This window comes from Thalassophryne amazonica, chromosome 21 (assembly GCF_902500255.1).
Source record: "Thalassophryne amazonica chromosome 21, fThaAma1.1, whole genome shotgun sequence".
NCBI classification, from domain to species: domain Eukaryota; kingdom Metazoa; phylum Chordata; class Actinopteri; order Batrachoidiformes; family Batrachoididae; genus Thalassophryne; species Thalassophryne amazonica.
This window is the reverse complement of record NC_047123.1, coordinates 386,587-404,277: the sequence shown is the minus strand read 5'-3', so window position 1 is coordinate 404,277 and position 17,691 is coordinate 386,587. Positions and strand designations below refer to the sequence as shown.

General features: G+C 43.5%; 1 protein-coding gene across 1 annotated transcript in view; it reads right to left on the bottom strand.

The window, feature by feature from the left end:
- ddhd1b (DDHD domain containing 1b) overlaps positions 1-17,691 on the bottom strand; it is a 137,866-nt gene that overhangs the window by 111,440 nt on the left and 8,735 nt on the right. The window contains exons 3-5 of the mRNA XM_034162273.1: positions 8,505-8,633; positions 8,022-8,169; positions 7,153-7,262 (exon numbers count right to left, since the gene is read on the bottom strand). Of these exons, the coding sequence (XP_034018164.1) occupies positions 7,153-7,262; positions 8,022-8,169; positions 8,505-8,633 (387 nt within the window). The remainder of the gene's footprint in view (positions 1-7,152; positions 7,263-8,021; positions 8,170-8,504; positions 8,634-17,691) is intronic.

Here is a 17,691-nt window from a genome sequence, read left to right as displayed (position 1 = left end):
AGCCAAAGATAATGATACATCTTTGGGATGGTTATGAGTAATTTTTTCTCTAATAGTCAAAATTTTGTTAGCAAAGAAAGTCATGAAGTCATTACTAGTTAAAGTTAATGGAATACTCAGCTCAATAGAGCTCTGACTCTTTGTCAGCCTGGCTACAGTGCTGAAAAGAAACCTGGGGTTGTTCTTATTTTCTTCAATTAGTGATGAGTAGAAAGATGTCCTAGCTTCACGAAGGGCTTTCTTATAGAGCAACAAACTCTTTTTCCAGGCTAAGTGAAGATCTTCTAAATTAGTGAGACGCCATTTCCTCTCCAACTTACGGGTTATCTGCTTTAAGCTACGAGTTTGTGAGTTATACCACGGAGTCAGACACTTCTGATTTAAAGCTCTCTTTTTCAGAGGAGCTACAGCATCCAAAGTTGTCTTCAATGAGGATGTAAAACTATTGACAAGATACTCTAACTCCCTTACAGAGTTTAGGTAGCTACTCTGCTCTGTGTTGGTATATGACATTAGAGAACATAAAGAAGGAATCATATCCTTAAACCTAGTTACAGCGCTTTCTGAAAGACTTCTAGTGTAATGAAACTTATTCCCCACTGCAGGGTAGTCCATCAGGGTAAATGTAAATGTTATTAAAAAATGATCAGACAAAAGGGAGTTTTCAGGGAATACTGTTAAGTCTTCTATTTCCATACCATAAGTCAGAACAAGATCTAAAATATGATTAAAGTGGTGGGTGGACTCATTTACTTTTTGAGCAAAGCCGATAGAGTCTAATAATAGATTAAATGCAGTGTTGAGGCTGTCATTCTCAGCATCTGTGTGGATGTTAAAATCGCCCACTATAATTATCTTATCTGAGCTAAGCACTAAGTCAGACAAAAGGTCTGAAAATTCACAGAGAAACTCACAGTAACGACCAGGTGGACGATAGATAATAACAAATAAAACTGGTTTTTTGGGACTTCCAATTTGGATGGACAAGACTAAGAGACAAGCTTTCAAATGAATTAAAGCTCTGTCTAGGTTTTTGATTAATTAATAAGCTGGAATGGAAGATTGCTGCTAATCCTCCGCCCCGGCCCGTGCTACGAGCATTCTGACAGTTAGTGTGACTCGGGGGTGTTGACTCATTTAAACTAACATATTCATCCTGCTGTAACCAAGTTTCTGTTAGGCAGAATAAATCAATACGTTGATCAATTATTATATCATTTACCAACAGGGACTTAGAAGAAAGAGACCTAATGTTTAATAGACCACATTTAACTGTTTTAGTCTGTGGTGCAATTGAAGGTGCTATATTATTTTTTCTTTTTGAATTTTTATGCTTAAATAGATTTTTGCTAGTTATTGGTGGTCTGGGAGCAGGCACCGTCTCTACGGGGATGGGGTAATAGGGGGATGGCAGGGGGAGAGAAGCTGCAGAGAGGTGTATAAGACCACAGCTCTGCCTCCTGGTCCCAACGCTAGACAGTCACAGTTTGGAGGATCCCAAAAAATTGGCCAGATTTCTAGAAATGAGAGCTGCTCCCTCTAAAGTGGGATGGATGCCGTCTCTCCTAACAAGACCAGGTTTTCCCCAGAAGCTTTGCCAATTATCAATGAAGCCCACCTCATTTTTTGGACACCACTCAGACAGCCAGCAATTCAAGGAGAACATGCGGCTAAACATGTCACTCCCGGTCTGATTGGGGAGGGGCCCAGAGAAAACAACAGAGTCCGACATTGTTTTTGCAAAGTTACACACCGATTCAATGTTAATTTTAGTGACCTCCGATTGGCGTAACCGAGTGTCATTACTGCCGACGTGAATTACAATCTTACCAAATTTACGCTTAGCCTTAGCCAGCAATTTCAAATGTCCTTCGATGTCGCCTGCTCTGGCCCCCGGAAGACAATTGACAATGGTTGCTGGTGTCGCTAACTTCACATTTCTCAAAACAGAGTCGCCAATAACCAGAGTTTGATCCTCGGCGAGTGTATCGTCGAGTGGGGAAAAACGGTTAGAGATGTGAACGGGTTGACGGTGTACACGGGGCTTCTGTTTAGGGCTACGCTTCCTCCTCACAGTCACCCAGTCAGCCTGCCTTCCCGACTGCACGGGGTCTGCCAGGGGGGAACTAACGGCGGCTAAGCTACATTGGTCCGCACCGACTACAGGGGCCTGGCTAGCTGTAGAATTTTCCACGGTGCGGAGCCGAGCCTCCAATTCGCCCAGCCTGGCCTCCAAAGCTACGAATAAGCTGCACTTATTACATGTACCGTTACTGCTAAAAGAGGCCGAGGAATAACTAAACATTTCACACCCAGAGCAGAAAAGTACGGGAGAGACAGGAGAAGCCGCCATGCTAAAACGGCTAAGAGCTAGTAGCTACGCTAAGCTAGCGGATTCCCAAACAGGGAATCCGACACTAGACAGGCTGTGGAGCAGCACAGGTAACGCACGACAACAGTGCTAAAATAAAATAAAAATCCACTAGACAGGCTGTGGAGCAGCACAGGTAACGCACGACAACAGTGCTAAAATAAAATAAAAATCCACTAGACAGGCTGTGGAGCAGCACAGGTAACACACGACAACAGTGGTAAAAAATAAAATAAAATAAAAATCCACTAGACAGGCTGTGGAGCAGCACAGGTAACACACAACAACAGTGCTAAAAAATAAAATAAAATAAAAATCCACTGGACAGGCTGTGGAGCAGCACAGGCAACGCACGACAACAGTGCTAAAATAAAATAAAAATCCACTAGACAGGCTGTGGAGCAGCACAGGTAACACACGACAACAGTGGTAAAAAATAAAATAAAAATCCACTAGACAGGCTGTGGAGCAGCACAGGTAACGCACAACAACAGTGCTAAAAAATAAAATAAAATAAAAATAAAAATCCACTAGACAGGCTGTGGAGCAGCACAGGTAACGCACAACAACAGTGCTAAAAAATAAAATAAAAATAAAAATCCACTGGACAGGCTGTGGAGCAGCACAGGTAACACACGACAACAGTGGTAAAAAATAAAATAAAAATCCACTAGACAGGCTGTGGAGCAGCACAGGTAACGCACGACAACAGTGCTAAAATAAAATAAAAATCCACTAGACAGGCTGTGGAGCAGCACGACAACAGTGGTAAAAAATAAAATAAAAATCCACTGGACAGGCTGTGGAACAGCACAGGTAACGCACGACAACAGTGCTAAAAAATAAAATAAAAATAAAAACGAAAGCGTTAGCAAGCTAGTTAGCTTGCCAACGCTGATGAAGGTTAGCTGATAAAAGAGCTCCGTCGCGATGCTTCGACCGTTAGAGGTCTTCTTTAGGCGTTGGAGCACGGTGAAAAAGTAAAAAAAAGTAAAAAAGTCTTGAAAAGACTGTTAATTCAAAGAACTCAAACAGCTCAGTTCAAACAGCTAACAGATACAGCAGAACACCGCTGTGCTCCGGAACCCTCTATCAATCAATCAATCAACTTTTTTCTTATATAGTGCCAAATCACAACAAACAGTTGCCCCAAGGCGCTCCATATTGCAAGGCAAGGCCATACAATAATTATGAAAAAAAAAAAAGTCTATGTGGACTCCCAGGAAACAGAAGTCCCTGACCCTTTCCACACAGGTCCACCAATGATAAATGGACTGCATTTATAGAGCACTTTTCCATCTGCATCAGACACTCAAAGCGCTTTACAAATAATGCCTCACATTCACCCCGATGTCAGGGTGCTGCCATACAAGGCGTTCACTACACACCAGGAGCAACTAGGGGATTAAAGACCTTGCCCAAGGGCCCTTAGTGGATTTTCCAGTCAGGCTGGGATTTGAACCGAGGATCTTCTGGTTTCAAGCCCAATGCCTTAACCGCTAGCCCATTACCAAAGCCCATGATATGATCAGTCCGTTATCAATGATAACGGATTGAATGTCTGTTTAGACAGGGCTGAGCCAGGTAAAAACTGCCATTTTTTCCTGTCAAAGTTTTCTCAACGGATTATGGTACTTCAGACCATACTACTCAAAATAAGGTTTTGTGCCATCTTGAAATTTGTCCAGAATCCAAGATGGCCACCAAAAATCCAGATGGCTGCCAAGATACATAAAGTTGGTCCTAAGTGGGAGGAACTTGTCTAAAGATCTGTTTCTTTGTTTTGTTTTTTGTTGTTGTTTTTTTGGCATGATTTGGTGAGTTATGATGAGGGAAATAACAACTAGTGGCTTAAAAATCATAACCAGGCGTTTCCATCGTGCAAATCCAAGATGGCCACCGGGCGTGGTCCCCTAAACTTCAAAGTGTCATATCTCCTATTCTGGAAGGACTACGGCCACACCTCTGTCTATCCATAGGTTTTTATGGTCAAGGAATCCATTTCCGCCAGTATTTTGCAAATCGGATCATACAGTCTATCAGAAAATCCAATATGGCTGCCAAAGCCGTTGCTTTACTATAGTAAATGGTCTAGGACTTGCCCTAAAGCTGATGTTGCAATAATTTGTGATCAAGGGGAATAGTTTGGTGAATTCATATTTTTAATTAAATTTAAGGGTTCTTGTCCCATTTCTGAGTATTAGATTGGCGGGAAAGCTTGTTATCTCTGATTTGCAAAATCGACACTCCTGGTATGTTAGTTTTTAGTAAACTAAAATCATTGAAATATCTTTCCGAATCTATTATCCAGTTCACAAAATTTTATGGCTAATTTACTGGTATATAATCTGTAAAAACTAAGGTTTTTTTATCCAAGGTGGCCGATTGCAATAGTAACATTTTATAATTGTGCGTCTTTGATTGATCAAGGGGCTGCTCTCTCCATTATTTTGATGGGATAAATAACTAAGATTTCTTTGCAGATTGTGTGATGCTGTGATTTTAATCAGAGAATGTTGGCGTGGACAAGAAATAGACTTTTGTGGAAGCTACGGCAATGGCAGCAAAACCGTTCTTGAGCCAGGGAGACAGTGAGGGAGAACTGTGCATTCTTTGCAACAGTTGCATTAAAGTGAATGATAATTTTTCTAAGGTGGCTAAAGATGGACTGAAACTGTACCGGTAGGCGGGCTCATCTCCTCCAGTGATACAACCGACCACTGTGGTTTCATCTGCATACTTAATGAAGGTGTTGCTGGTGATGATGGGGTGCAGTCAGAGGTGTGGAGGGTGAAAAGCAGCAGGCTCAGCACGCAACCTTGAGGGGAACCGGTGCTGAGTGTGAGAGCTGTGGATATGTGGGGGCCAATCCTGACTCTCTGTGAGCCATATGACAGAAAGTCCTTAATCCAAAGACATGTGGAATGAGGTTAGACTGAGGTTCAGCAGGTTCCTCATGAGGCCATGGGGAAGGATGGTGTTGAAGGCTGAACTATAATGCACAAAGAGAAGATGGGCGTATTTACCCTGTTGGTCCAGGTGGGTCAGCGTGGTGTGGAGGGCAGCGGTCACTGTTGTGTGGGCCGCTGAAGAGGAGGTACTGCTGGCCCACCACCACCAGAGGGCGCCCTGCCTGGAGTGCGGGCTCCAGGCACCAGAGGGCGCCGCCGCCCCACAGGAGCAGCCTCGGTAACAGCTGTCACCCATCACCTGAGACAGCTGACGGCAATTATCACTGGGGTATATCAGCAGGACGGCATCTCCACCTCATCGCCGAGATATCGTTTCTACCAGAGAGGTAACGTATCAAAGCTACGGAGTGTATCTTTTTGGATTTGTGCTTAGTTTGTGGATTACTGTTCCAACCAGAGGTGGAGGTAACTTCCCTGCTGTTCGGAGTCCTGGGTGCAAACGCGCCCCCATCTAACTGTCCTTTGTTCCTCGCCAGCAGTACCAGGTCCGACACGCGGAGGCAGTGGCCACCTGGAAGTTCAGGACTTGGCGGCTCCAGTATTCCCGGGGTCCTGTGGCGGAGGAAGCCGTGTGGTTCCGGTCTTACCTTGGAGAGGCGTCTCCTATCTTCGAGCCTGCCCACACGACACTTTTGTGAATTGACTGTTGTCCATTGCTGTGATTGGTTGTATTCGTTGTGCACATTCACAACAGTAAAGCTTGTTATTTTGACTTACTCCATTGTCCGTTCATTTGCGCCCCCTGTTGTGGGTCCGTGTTCCTACACTTTCCCAACAGGTCACGGCGTCCTCTGTTGACCTTGTAAGTGAATTGATTTGGGTCTGAAGTGGGGCTTAGGAATGACATGATGTGACGTCTAACCAGTTTTTTTTTTTTGTTTTTTTTAAACACTTCACCACCGGTGTGACAGCAACAGGCCATTCGTCACTGAGGCTGGTTATGGGGTTTCTTGGGTAGGGGGACGATGGTGGAGGTCTTCAGGCATGATAGGACAGCAGACCCTGTGAGGGAGCAGTTGAAGATTTTGGTGAAAATCCCAGCAAGCTGGTCTGCAGTCTGTCAGCACCCATCCGGAGAAGCTGTCGGGGCCTGTTGTTTTGGTGGGTTGACCCCCCCCCCCCCCCCCCCAGCATGTACCTCACCTCGTGCTCACTCACCATGAAGTTAAACATTCATAACCAGAGATCCCCTCTGGAAGAACTCCAAATAAAATCTGGACAAATTTCAACTAAAGGTTTTGCTGGACAGCTGCTAGACGGATAAGATAACACTCTGGTCTGCTGAGTTAGCAACACCAACATTAGTTACATTTAGTGTTTTTATTTGGTTTGTCAAACATTTTATCACAGCTTAATTAAACTCTATTATGTATTTTTCCTTGTGAGAAGTCAGAAATTCCAAGTTCACCTTTCCAATAAAATGCAGAATGAAATTTGAACCTTTATGTCATCTGCAAGATCTCATGTAATGAACTCACTATACTTGCTGTAGAATCACCTTAAAATAAGAACATTCTCAGCAACACAACTAGCTGTAATTGTACAACAGAAATAAACTGAGTTTAGAATAACTATATTTAAATATAAAGTAAACATGTCAGTATTGTACAAAATTAAAGGGGCCAACACATTGTTCCAGGTGTGGTGCAAAGTTTTGAAGGTTCTAGATTTTTATGTTGGACAGAAGGTGTGTGTGGATCGGGAGGTCTGGGCGGCTTTGCTTGCTTGAGCTGCTGGATGGATGTTGGACAGAAGATGTGGCAGTGTTTGTGCATGAAAACGTTCTGGGTGTTTGCTGGCTGGAGGTACCTCCATCCAGAGCCAGTTTGGACCTCCACTCCACAGGAAGGAATTCTACATGCTCTGCGGTGCGATCAGAGAAGTGTTTCTCCTCCATCTTCCTGGCAGCATCTCGCATCCTACACATCAGCCGAGACAACAATTAAAATCAGCATTCATTTGGGTTTTTGTGCTCCCTCTAGAATCTGGCTTGCATACATGTCAACCTATACGGAAATACAATTATACGGATTTTTCCGAGTTTCAGAGTCATAAGGACGTACAAATAAAGTCTTACAGATATTCAGGGTTTTCTGTTGTAATTTTTTTTTTTTTTTTTTTTACTGTTTTTCTTAACTCCGCGGACTTCTGGCCAGCCATCCACCATCTTTGTACTCCACATAGAAGCTGTGTGATGACGTGCGCAATGTGAGCGTCCAATTGGAATTGGTTCACCGTCACATGGTTTTCCAATATCCAATTGTACGGCAGAGCAGTCTCAGATGGTAGGGCCAAAGATTGTTAGGAGCAGTGATCTGTTACTCTGTGAGTTCTTGTTTCTGTAAAAATAGAACAGCTGTGTGACACTATATTCACGGAAATATATTGAGTTTGTACAAAATACCTACAATGTACTTGTAGACATTGTTATGTATACTGTGGAGCAAGAGGATTTAACTGTGGAGGACTTCCACCATAAAAGAGCCCATGGAGATCCCTGGTGTTAGTTAATATTTGGGCAAAACCCCAGTTATGTGATACCGCTATGCGGTTGTGTGTACTGTAATAAAACTGATTTTGGTGCGATTTGGAGGTTCTAAGGATTTTGTGTTGATTTTATCACTTGGTTATACAGATGGACCCTCAAAGGGGTTGACATGTATGGGCTTGAAGCTCACATGCTGGTGTTCCTTATGATGCGGCCCTGGTCCATCTTTTGACCGATGCCATGAACCACAAAGACTATGTGGGTCGTTTCGGGGGGCGCATCCTCAGGCGCTGCCTCCTCCACATATCCTCGATGGAGACGGGTCCCGCTGCTCGAGGCTGTGGAAAGAATGGCAGCAGTGTAGTGGACATAACTTCATGTTTTCATGATGTCTGGGGGGGAATATATATATATATATATATATGTATATGTATATGTGTGTGTGTGTGTGTGTGTGTGTGTGTCTGTGTGAGACCCTGAATCCCTTCCGTCCTAAATATGGCCCAAAATCTCATCCAGTCACTTAAGTGTCTTTAATGTTTCACATGATAAAAGGTTAGACCCCAAAAGTTAGTTTCAAGCACGAGGAACCTGAAGAGGGTTCCAGCAGTGAAAGTCCTGAAGCATCACTGTGGCCTGGACTATGGACCCAAACCTGATACACATTACTGACCTTTGGAGAAGCCCAGTTTCTGGGTAACGGTGCGTGCGATCTTGGAGGTGGTAGCGTCGCTGTACAGGTACACCTCATCGACACCGTACCAGTCCACATGACTGCGGCTCAGCTTCAGACTGTGGATCGCTGCAGAGATGCACAGCAATCAACCAGCAAGCTTCAACATAACTGTGAACTTCCTGTTACTGCACATGAAATTTCACTGCATCACAGAGTTTCTGTTAAAACGCCGCAGCTGCTGAATATTTAACGTTGGCTCGCTGCTGCTTGGGCCGCGTTCATCAAAACACTGAATCACACGATTCCACAAACATCCTTTCTGCTGTCAAACACTCCTCTGTGCACAGAAGCACAAAGACACACATACATAGACACAAAGTGAGCAGTGTTCTGCTCCTCAGGTGGATTTCAACATGACAAATGAGTCTGAAGTTCCAAGAAAGATTTACAGCAAAATATTCAAAGTAATGAATATTTTGTGATTATTTTTTTGACAGTGAAATAAAGTGCAACTCTGACACCATTTCCAAATTATGAAGTAATTAAAGTGAAATTAAAAATGACACCGCACTGCCACACAAGACTCTTCCACAAGCATCCTTCTTGCATCCAGACTCAAGGAGACAAAGAGGTTCTAGATGAACATGAGGAGGAATGACAGTGTGACGCAGTTCAAGTTTTAAGTTGTTTTAATTAATTTTACTGCATTTTTAAAAGCTGCAGTTTTATTTTAGTTTTGTTGAGAAGTGTGGACTTTGACTGTTATTGGGCTTCGGCAGCCAGCCAGACAGTAGCCAGCTAGTTTCTGGCCGGGATTCATCTTCTGCAGCGGTTTCCAGCTAGCATCAGACTGAGATCGACCAGAGCAGCAGTGTGAGCACCGAGCAGCAGAGCAGACGGTTGGTGTTTGTGGCGGATGGCCATACAGCCGCATTCAGAGTCCGCCGCCTGAGCCTGCGGCTGTGTCGGTCTCCCGTCCAGGCTCATGGCTCATTGAAGGTTGCAAACCAGGCACGTGACTCATCTGCGATTGTTAACAAGGCCCGCGGCTCCTCTGTGTCTGCTATCCAGGCTTGTGGCTCAGAGGCCACCAGTTGGACTCACCGAGGTCTGCCACCCAAGCTCACGGCTTGTTGGAGGCCGCAGGCCGGACCCATGAATTTTCTGAGTCCGCCGACCGGGCCTGCGGCCCATCGGCGTTTACTAGCCAGACCCGCGGTTTGTTGAAGGTCGCTAGCTGGACACGCAACTCAGTGGAGATCGTCAGCTGAACCAGTGACTCGCCGGAGGCTACCAGCTTTACCTGCTGCAGTGGTGGAGACCGCCACCACATCAGCAGTCAGTTTGTTTTTCCTCTGTGGGAAAGTCGGGACGCTATTGCTAAGTTAGCCTAAGCTAAGCAACCCGAGCTAAGCAGCTTTTTGCTCGGCTGACTTTTCCTGGGAATTTTAGCTTATTTTATTTAGTCAATTTTATTTTACCATTTTTATTTTTTGGTCATTTTAGGAGTGGGTTATTTTTACTAGTTTTGGGAGTTTTAGGTGTTTTTATGAAATCTTGTATGATGTTGGCAAAGAGGGTGGCTCTCCTGGAGAATCATGTTCGTAAACTGGAGCAGATTATTAGCCTAGTGGATATAGCTGTTACGGGCATGGTTGTTGCTGGATCAGCTAGTGTGCCTACTGGCGTCAACCCAGAAGCGCAGGTTGTGGAGGACAGTTTTCAGACTGTGGCTAGGCGGAGGAGGTCACATGGGCTCGGCGGAAGTCACGTGGGGCTCAGTGCCCGGCAGTGGCATCTAAACTACATGACCCATGAGTTTCACCTCTACAAACCATAAACAGATTTTCTCCCCTGGATGCGCCTGCTGTTAGTTCTTTGAGCCCAAGGAGGACTTCCATGCCTATCTCCAGGCCAAAATGTCAGGCTTTAGTGATAGGGGATTCTATCACCCGCAAAGTTAGATTGCAGACACCGGCTGATATTAACTGTATTCCTGGGGCTAGAGCGCATGACGTTGCCTCCCACCTCAGGTACTGAAGCAGAAGAACGGTAAACAGATTAAGGAACATGACATGAGATACAGTCATATAGTTATTCATGTCTGTGCTAATGATGTCAAAATGAAGCACTCAGAAGTCACTAAAATGGACATAGAGATGACATGTGATCTTGCCAGAAAGATGTGTCGGAATTGGCTGGTGGTCTCTGGTCCCCTCCCCTTTTGGTGTGGTGATGAGGCATTTAGCAGGTTGTTTTCATTAAATAGGTGGCTGGCAGAGTTTCGTGGACAACACAACTTTAGTTTTGTTGATAATTGGCCTTTGTTCTGGGGCCGCTGTGATCTGCTGATGCTGGATGACTTTCACCCTACTTGGGAGGGTGCCGCCATTTTGTCTGCAAACAGATAGAGCTCTAGCATGTAACAAATATGGGTGTGGAATTAATTCGCTCGGCGGGGAATTTAATGCAGAGAATCCACGGTGGTGAAAGTGGTCTTTTAGGGAGGGAAGTTTATCAAGTTGAGACTGTGGCTTGCTTTCACAGACATGTCCTTAAGATCCATAGAGGGATATGTTTTGCAAACTTATTACCTATTACTGCACTGGATGACACTGAAGTTGAGGCTGGCCTGTTGGCTGTTCCAGCAATATCAAATATTTCATGTTTGTTACCTACACTTCGCATGGAATGTCTTAAAATTAAAACCTACTTTTAGGCACCTTGTCTGTGTTCCTCTGGAGCCACCCCTACAGCGGAACTGTTCAACTGCTAATCCTACTGAGGTCCTTAGTCTGGGTCTTCACAAATAAATACAAACACAACCAAAATGTTAAACATCACTCAACAGATAAAAACATATAACACTATGTCTTGCAAATAAATTGACCCTCATAAGCACACACACATAATCATAAACTGTACATACCGTGCAGCACAACGTGGCGCAGAGTGGCCATCTTAGACTATAAACATGCACTATTGATTACAAAGCAGGCCTATTATTCTGATTTGACAGATAAAAACAAGTATAACTCAAAGTTCTTGTTCGACACAGTGGCAATACTTCTTCATGGGCAACCACCTGTAAGTCGCTCTCTATTTTCAGCACAAAATTTGTTGGATTACTTTGAGAAGAAAATTGAAGATATTAGGTTAAATGTATCCCAGCACACGCTGGTTCAACCACTGCACTCTTCTATTGAGGTGGGTGCCATTGCCGGGGTGTCACCTAGATTTACAGAATTTGATAGTATCTCACTAGGCATGCTGACAAAACTAATAACATCTACAAAAAGCACAACCTGTTTATTTGATCCTATACCAACAAAACTGCTTAAGGACCTGTGTGTTGGGAAAGGGTCGTAACACGGACCCGCAACAGGGGGCGCAAATGAACGGACAATGGATAAGACAAAGAGCAACAATTTAATGTTGTGAAACGCACAACTAAATACAGACACAGATAATGCCAATTGTACACAAGGTGACGTGCGGGCAGGCTCGAAGATAGGAGACCTCTGGCGATCGGAGAGCCGGGACCCACACAGCTTCCACCACCAACGGCCTGAAGAACACCGGAGCCGCCAAGTCCTGAGTCCCCAGGTGGTCACCGTCTTCGGTTGCAGACCCTGGTACTGCTGGCAGAAGATGACAAAACAGTTATGGTGAGTGTGTATCCACACACCCAGTAATCCTTTTTCTGCAGGTTTTCAAGGAGGGAAAACCTCCACCTCCAGACACAATTTCACACATGCAGCTCCTGCTAGTCTCCTCCCTGGATGGAGTAAGAGGCGAAGAACGTCGCACTCCCACTATCCGCCAATCCAGCTTCACTCAATCTACAGGAATGCGGCTGCACACAGAACAATGTTAGATCCACAATTATCACAGCAGAGAAGATTACCTTCAACGGTAGTTGATTTCTCTGCGAGGAGGTGGAGTAATGATCCGGCTTTTGTAGAGCTGGTGGTGATTGGTGACAGCTGGTGTAAACGAGTGACAGCTGTCACTCTCTGTCTCAGCGCCCTCTCATGCTTGAAGCCCGCACTCCAAGCAGGGCGCCGACTGCTGGTGGTGGGCCAGCAGTACCTCCTCTTCAGTGGCCCACACAACACTGTGGTCCACTCTTGGGCCGACTGTGCTGGAAATTATTAATCTCTCAATAACTTCTGGATCTGTTCCTAAATGTTTTAAATCTGCAGTGATTAAACCATTACTTAAGAAATCTAATCTTGACCCTAGTGTACTGAAAAATTATATCATTTTGCTCTAAAATTCTGGAAAAAAGTGGTCTCACGGCAACTTGTGGACTATCTTATGGAGAATAATCTCTTTGAGCCACTGCAGTCTGCTTTTAGAAAATATCATTCCACAGAGACGGCTCTCACTAAAGTAGTGAATGATCTGCTTGCAATGGATTCGGCACCACTTTGGTTTTAGTGCTGTTAGATCTCAGTGCTGCATTCGATACCGTGGATCATCATGATTTACTTGATAGGTTGGAGCATTACTGGAAGTGCCCTTGCCTGGTTGACGTCATATCTATCCAGTCGCTCTCATTGTGTTTTATATGATAACACTACTTCTAACCTTAGTGATATAAATTTTGGGGTTCCACAGGAATCTGTCTTGGGCCCCCTGTTCTTCTCCCTTCATATAGCACCCCTTGGCCATATACTGTGGTGTTTTGGGATTTCCTTTCATTAGTATGCTGATAATATTCAATTGTATATGCCAATAACTGCTGGGAATCTCAATTCTAGAAAAACACTAGAGGATTGCCTTGCATCAGTGAGAGGTTGGATGTAATAACTTCCTACTTCTAAATTCTGATAAGCCTGAAATGATGGTTCTTGGTCCAGCAAGATATCGGCATCAATTTGATCAGCTTGCGCTCGGCTTAGGTTCGTGCATCATGAAGACAGGGTGAGAATCTTGGGGTGATTTCTGACCCTGCGTTGTCCTTTGGTCTTCATATTAGGGATGTTATGAGAGGTGCTTTCTTCAACTTACGAAATATAGCAAGGATTCGTCCCATTTTGTCCATGGCTGATGCTGAGACCCTGATTCATGCCTTTGTTTCCTCCAGATTGAATAACTTTAGTGTCCTATTTTCAGGGTTGCTGCAGTCCAGTATCAGGGGACTTCAATTAGTTCAGAATACTGCTGCCAGACTTTTGACACTGAGCAGAAAGTTTGACCATATTACACCTGTTCTGGCATCCCTCCATTGGCTACCTGTCTCTGAGATCAGAGTTTAAGGTTCTGTTATTAGTCTATAAAGCTGTTCTTGGACTGGCACAGACTTATTTAGCTGATCTAACTGCTGACTAAACCCTATGTACCGTCCCGGGCCTTACTCTCACATCATGCAGGACTGCTTTGTGTTCCAAGGGTAAAGAAAAAGTCTGTCGGTCAAAGGGCCATTTCGTAATGTGCTCCAGTACTGTGGAATGGTCTCCCAATGTCAATAACACAGTCCAATACTATGGAGACCTTCAAGTCAAGACTAAAGACATTTTTTCCATCAGTGCTATGGTTAATTTAGTGTGTTACTCTACTCTTTTCAAATTTTATTCTTTTAATTTTTGCTTTTTTACTTGTTTTTAAATGGTTTCGAACTGTTTTGTTTAAAGCCCCTTGGGGCAATGTTGTGATTTGGCACTTTATAAAATGAAGAATATTTGTGTGTGTGTGTACTGGAGATTAATGTAATGTGTGTGTTTCAGCTGCTGATTCACATGGACCACTACAGCAGATCCAGTCTGACTGACCTTCTACAGGTTTTAAGTCAGAGGTCCTTTCTGCCTAACAGGGCTATTCTAAAAGGCATCATTCAACTGCGATCACCCACAATCCAAGAAAGTGCAAAAACAGGACAAAACGGCTTAATCCGACTTGCCTCCTGACAGGATGGCTTATAAAGTGCAGACCTGGCAACCTCGCCAAAAACAAAAGAAAGGAGCTGCACCCTTGGCCAGATGTGATCAAAACTGCAACAAACTGCTTCGGCTTCAAATTTTTACCCTGATGATGCACAATCAAACAAGCTTGAATCAAATCAATTTTATTTATATAGCGCCAAATCACAACAAACAGTTGCCCCAAGGCACTTTATATTGTAAGGCAAAAGCCATACAATAATTACAGAAAAACCGCAACGGTCAAAACGACCCCCTGTGAGCAAGCACTTGGCGACAGTGGGAAGGAAAAACTCCCTTTTAACAGGAAGAAACCTCCAGCAGAACCAGGCTCAGGGTGGGGCAGTCTTCTGCTGGGACTGGTTGGGGCTGAGGGAGAGAACCAGGAAAAAGACATGCTGTGGAGGGGAGCAGAGATCGATCACTAATGATTAAATGCAGAGTGGTGCATACAGAGCAAAAAGAGAAAGAAACACTCAGTGCATCATGGGAACCCCCAAGCAGTCTACGTCTATAGCAGCATAACTAAGGGATGGTTCAGGGTAAGAAGAAGAATTTTAAATTCTATTCTAGAATTAACAGGAAGCCAATGAAGAGAGGCCAATATGGGTGAAATATGCTCTCTCCTTCTAGTCCCCGTCAGTACTCTAGCTGCAGCATTTTGAATGAACTGAAGGCTTTTCAAGGAACTTTTAGGACAACCTGATAATAATGAATTACAATAGTCCAGCCTAGAGGAAATAAATGCATGAATTAGTTTTTCAGCATCACTCTGAGACAAGACCTTTCTAATTTCAGAGATATTGCGCAAATGTAAAAAAGCAGTGCAGCAATGTCATCCAGAGTAAGGATCTGGTTAGACACCATGTTTCTAAGATTTGTGGGGCCAAGTACAATAACTTCAGTTTTATCCGAGTTTAAAAGCAGGAAATTAGAGGTCATCCATGTCTTTATGTCTGTAAGACAATCCTGCAGTTTAACTAATTGGTGTGTGTCCTCTGGCTTCATGGATAGATAAAGCTGGGTATCATCTGCGTAACAATGAAAATTTAAGCAATGCTTTCTAATAATACTGACTAAGGGAAGCATGTATAAAGTGAATAAAATCGGTCCTATCACAGAACCTTGTGGAACTCCATAATTAACCTTAGTCTGTGAAGAAGATTCCCCATTTACATGAACAAATTGTAATCTATTAAATAAATATGATTCAAACCACCGCAGCGCAGTGCCTTTAATACCTATGGCATGCTCTAATCTCTGTAATAAAATTTTATGGTCAACAGTATCAAAAGCAGCACTGAGGTCTAACAGAACAAGCACAGAGATGAGTCCACTGTCTGAGGCCATAAGAAGATCATTTGTAACCTTCACTAATGCTGTTTCTGTACTATGATGAATTCTAAAACCTGACTGAAACTCTTCAAATAGACCATTCCTCTGCAGATGATCAGTTAGCTGTTTTACAACTACCCTTTCAAGAATTTTTGAGAGAAAAGGAAGGTTGGAGATTGGCCTATAATTAGCTAAGATAGCTGGGTCAAGTGATGGCTTTTTAAGTAATGGTTTAATTACTGCCACCTTAAAAGCCTGTGGTACATAGTCAACTAATAAAGATAGATTGATCATATTTAAGATCGAAGCATTAATTAATGATAGGGCTTCCTTGAGCAGCCTTGAATTGAAGAACATAAAGAAGGAATCCTATCCTTAAACCTAGTTACAGCGCTTTCAGAAAGACTTCTACTGTAATGAAACTTATTCCCCACTGCTGGGTAGACCATTAAAGTAAATGTTATTAAGAAATGATCAGACAAAAAGGGGTTTTCAGGGAATACTGTTAAGTCTTCAATTTCCATACCATAAGTCAGAACAAGATCTAAGATATGATTAAAGTGGTGGGTGGACTCATTTACTTTTTGAGCAAAGCCAATAGAGTCTAATAATAGATTAAATGCAGTGTTGAGGCTGTCATTCTCAGCATCTGTGTGGATGTTAAAATCGCCCACTATAATTATCTTATCTGAGCTAAGCACTAAGTCAGACAAAAGGTCTGAAAATTCACAGAGAAACTCACAGTAACGACCAGGTGGACGATAGATAATAACAAATAAAACTGGTTTTTGGGACTTCCAATTTGGATGGACAAGACTAAGAGTCAAGCTTTCAAATGAATTAAAGCTCTGTCTGGGTTTTTGGTCTGGGTTTTTGATTAATTAATAAGCTGGAATGGAAGATTGCTGCTAATCCTCCGCCCCGGCCCGTGCTACGAGCATTCTGACAGTTAGTGTGACTCGGGGGTGTTGACTCATTTAAACTAACATATTCATCCTGCTGTAACCAGGTTTCTGTAAGGCAGAATAAATCAATATGTTGCTCAATTATTATATCAGTTACTAACAGGGACTTAGAAGAGAGAGACCTAATGTTTAATAGACCACATTTAACTGTTTTAGTCTGTGGTGCAGTTGAAGGTGCTATATTATTTTTTCTTTTTGAATTTTTATGCTTAAATAGATTTTTACTGGTTGTTGGTGGTCTGGGAGCAGGCACCATCACTTGAAGATGCAGTCACTACGAATACCCCATTTAAAGAAGTTCAAACGTGACTGAAGCCATTAAGATCGCATATGTGCCATCAACCATTTAGAGAATAGAGATAAAATTTTTGAACAGTCCAAAAATTGGATCCCAATTTCAAATCTGGTGCTGATGATGGCCACAACTACTATGTATACCAAGTTTGTTCAAGACTTACAAAGCTGGATCAAGAAGTTACTGTGGTGTTTCAATACGTGCCTTGATTTACTATTCAGGATGAACGGGGAAGGAACAGCGCTCTGTGGAATAACCCTCTAAATGTGGAACCAGCAAACAACTTACCTTTTACTCTAAAAACCTGAATTCTGGCAAACTTCTTTCAGTTGCTCCCATTAGGGGGCACCACAGCAGATCAATCGTCTCCATCTCACCCTGTCCTCTGTGTCTTCCTCTGTCTCACCAACCACTTGCATGTCCTCCCTCAGCACATCCATAAAGCTCCTCTTTGGTCTCCCTCTTCTCCTCCTGCCTGGTGGCTCCATCGTCAGCATCCTTCTCCCTATATACCCTGGGTCCCTCCTCTGCACATGCCCAAACCATCTCAGTCACACCTCTGACTTTGTCTCCATACCGTCCCACCTGAGCTGTCCCTCTGATATTTTCATTCCTAATCATGTCCATGCTTGTCACCTCCAGCTCCGCCTCCTGTCTTTTTGTTA